General features: G+C 37.3%; 1 protein-coding gene across 1 annotated transcript; it reads left to right on the top strand.

The window, feature by feature from the left end:
• Window positions 1-1,139: 1,139 nt before the first annotated feature.
• Window positions 1,140-1,949, top strand: LOC126672415 (uncharacterized). The gene has a single exon (XM_050366365.1). The coding sequence runs from the start codon at window positions 1,140-1,142 to the stop codon at window positions 1,947-1,949; it is 810 nt and encodes a 269-aa protein (XP_050222322.1).
• The last annotated feature ends 1,127 nt before the right edge of the window (window positions 1,950-3,076 follow it).

Here is a 3,076-nt window from a genome sequence, read left to right as displayed (position 1 = left end):
CGCTAAAAATGTGAAACGTTTGGATTTGTTTCGTAATGTTTGTAAAGGATTGGCGTAAATCGCTAAAAATGTGAAACGTTTGGATTTGTTTCGTTACGTTTGTAAAGGTTTGGCTTAAATCACTAGAAATATGAAACGTTTAGATTTGTTTCGTAACGTTTTCAACGTTTGGTTTTGTTTCCCTTACGTTTGTAAATGTTTTTCTTAAATCGCTGAAAAGGAGAAACGTTTGTATTTGTTTCATAACGTCTGTAAACGTTTGGCTTAAATCGCTATAAAGGTAAAAATTTAGGATTTTTTCGTAACTGGTTGAATTTATTGAAATTTAAAATGAGAAGTGCTAAAGACATGAAGAATATAGAAAGCAAGTGGTTTCCCACATTTCTTAGATAAACTCATTTATTTGAGTTTATAATAGTGGAGTTCCTCCTTTGGGTTTGGGCCCCAAGGGGTACCCAATTTTGTGAACGGGCTAGGAGTTAAATCCTTCCCGATTTACCACACGCGCGCCGTCCGTCCGGTATGCCGGCTCGGCTCGGCCTGGTCTGGGTTGGGTGGGTGGTTCGGTTCGAGCGCTTTGTTTTTTGTTAAACAATTTCATTTTAATTCTTTAACAGTTTTTTGTCCTTTGAAATTATTCATCCCTTGAATTTTCAAAACGTTTTGGACCTGATTTATTATTAAACGTTTTTTGAATTAAAGCCTTGCACGTTTTTATATTTAATTCATGTATAACAGCTATATTATTTTTCCTATAAATAGTGCAAGTATTTTCATTTGCAAACACTCAGAATATCAGAGAGCAATACGAAAGTGTTTACAGAGCTATTATCGCGTGCAGCGTTAATAGTATTTTCCGGCTGTTTTATCCTAGGGGCGCCGCGGTTGTCAGTCAACTTTGCACCTCCGAGCTGTACTGCGAAACGTTTAAAAGAGAGCGACCTAGTCCGCGACTCAGACTCGTTACAAATTCCAGCAACTGTTTCAACAATTTTTAGACGAGTCCCTTTACAGTTGCTGCCATGAATTACGACGAGGTTACCGGCTACGCTCACTCCGCTGTTGATACCAACAAACCATTTCGGTTCGAAGGTCTGCATTTCAAGCGATAGAAACAAAAGACTGAATTTTTTCTAACCATGAAAAAAGTAGTTTCAGTTCTGTTAATGGAAAAACCCATCGTCGATGAAGCTGCTGCCGAGGAAGAAAAAGAAAAACAAAATAATGAGCTCCAACAGTGGATGACTAATGATTACTTGTGCAAGAATTTCATTCCTAATGCACTAAGTGATGATCTGTATGATTATTACAACAACGACAAAACTGCCAAGGAGACATGGGAGGCGCTACAGAAAAAATATGATACCGAGGAGGCTGGAACAAAGAAATATGTGGTTAGCCGCTACCTCAAATATCAGATGACTGATGACAAATCTGTCGAGGCGCAGTCCCATGAAGTGCAGAAAATAGCTCATGAGATTAACTCTGAAGGTATGGTTCTTGATGAACAATTTCAAGTTGCTGTTTTAATTGACAAATTACCTCCCTTGTGGAAGGAATTTAAGAATTCTCTCAGGCACAAAACCAAGGAGTTTTCGCTGGAAAGTTTGATAACTCGCCTTCGAATTGAGGAAGAGGCAAGAAAACAGGACCAAAGAGATGAAGTGCTTGTTGTTTCAAACAGCACAAGAAAGTATAGTTCGGCGAATCTGAAGCCAAATGGCAAAAAATTTAAGAATCAGAATCGTAGTTCGAACTCGAACCAAAATGTGAACCGTAACAAAATGAACCAGAATGGCAATCCTTCAAGAAACCATAATGTGAAACAGCAACCACCTGTGAGAAATGATCTGCCACCATTTTTATGTTTTAATCGTGGCAAACCAGGTCATATGGCACGCAAGTGTCGGAACAGGCCAAATACTGCTCTGCAGGCTAACTTGACTTAAGAGCCTTTTACGGCTATGATAACTGAAATGATGGCTGAGATCAACCTTGTTGGTGGATCAAATGGGTGGTGGGTAGACACCGGCGCAAATTTCCATGTCTCTTATGATCGTGCTATGTTCAAAACATACACGGCTGTTAATCATAAGAAAGTGTTGTTGTGTGATACTCACACCACTACTGTTGCTGGTATTGGTACTGTTGAACTGAAGTATACTTCAGGAAAAACTTTAATTTTGAAGGATGTGATGCACACTCCTATGATGAGTTAGAATTTGGTATCTGGCTATCCCCTCATCAAGGCGGGGGTTTTTCAGACTATTGGAGGTGATTTGTACACCATTACCAAAAAATGGTATCTTTGTGGGAAAGGGATATGCTTGTGAGGGTATGTTCAAAATGAATGTTGAAATTATCAATAAAGATTCAGTTTCTGTTTACTTGTTTAGTGATTTTAATATTTGGCATGCTAGACTCTGTCATGTAAACAAAAGGATAATAAGTAACATGAGCACCCTAGAATTAATTCCAAAACTGAATCAAACTGAGTTTGAAAAATGTGAATTCTGTAGTCAAGCCAAGATAACAAAAACATCTCATAAATCAGTAATTAGAGAATCTGAACCTCTAGATCTAATAGATTCTGATATATGTGAACTTGATGGTACCTTGACCAGAAATGGCAAACGATACTTTATCACTTTTATTGATGATTGTTCTGATTTCACATATGTGTATTTGATGAAAAATAAAAGTGACGCACTTGACATGTTCAAGTTATTTGTTTCAGAAATTGAAAATCAATTCAATAAGAAAATCAAAAGATTTAGAAGTGACAGAGGTACAGAATACGAATCAAGCTTGTTTATAGAATTCTATAACTCGCATGGTATTGTACATGAAAGAACTGCACCATATTCACCTGAGATGAACGGTAAAGCCGAAAGAAAAAATAGAACACTTAGAGAAGCTGTAGTATCTATTTTATTGAATTCTGGTGCCGCTTTTTATTGGTGGGGTGAGATTCTGTTAACTGTTTGTTATGTGCTCAACCGAGTTCCAAAATCAAACAGTAAGATTTCACCTTACGAGATAATAAAGAAAAGACAACTAAATTTGTCTTATTTGA

Source organism: Mercurialis annua, linkage group LG3 (assembly GCF_937616625.2).
Source record: "Mercurialis annua linkage group LG3, ddMerAnnu1.2, whole genome shotgun sequence".
In the NCBI taxonomy this organism is placed as follows: Eukaryota; Viridiplantae; Streptophyta; class Magnoliopsida; order Malpighiales; family Euphorbiaceae; genus Mercurialis; species Mercurialis annua.
The sequence above is the reverse complement of the archived record's forward strand: the minus strand, read 5'-3'. Positions and strand labels throughout refer to the sequence as shown.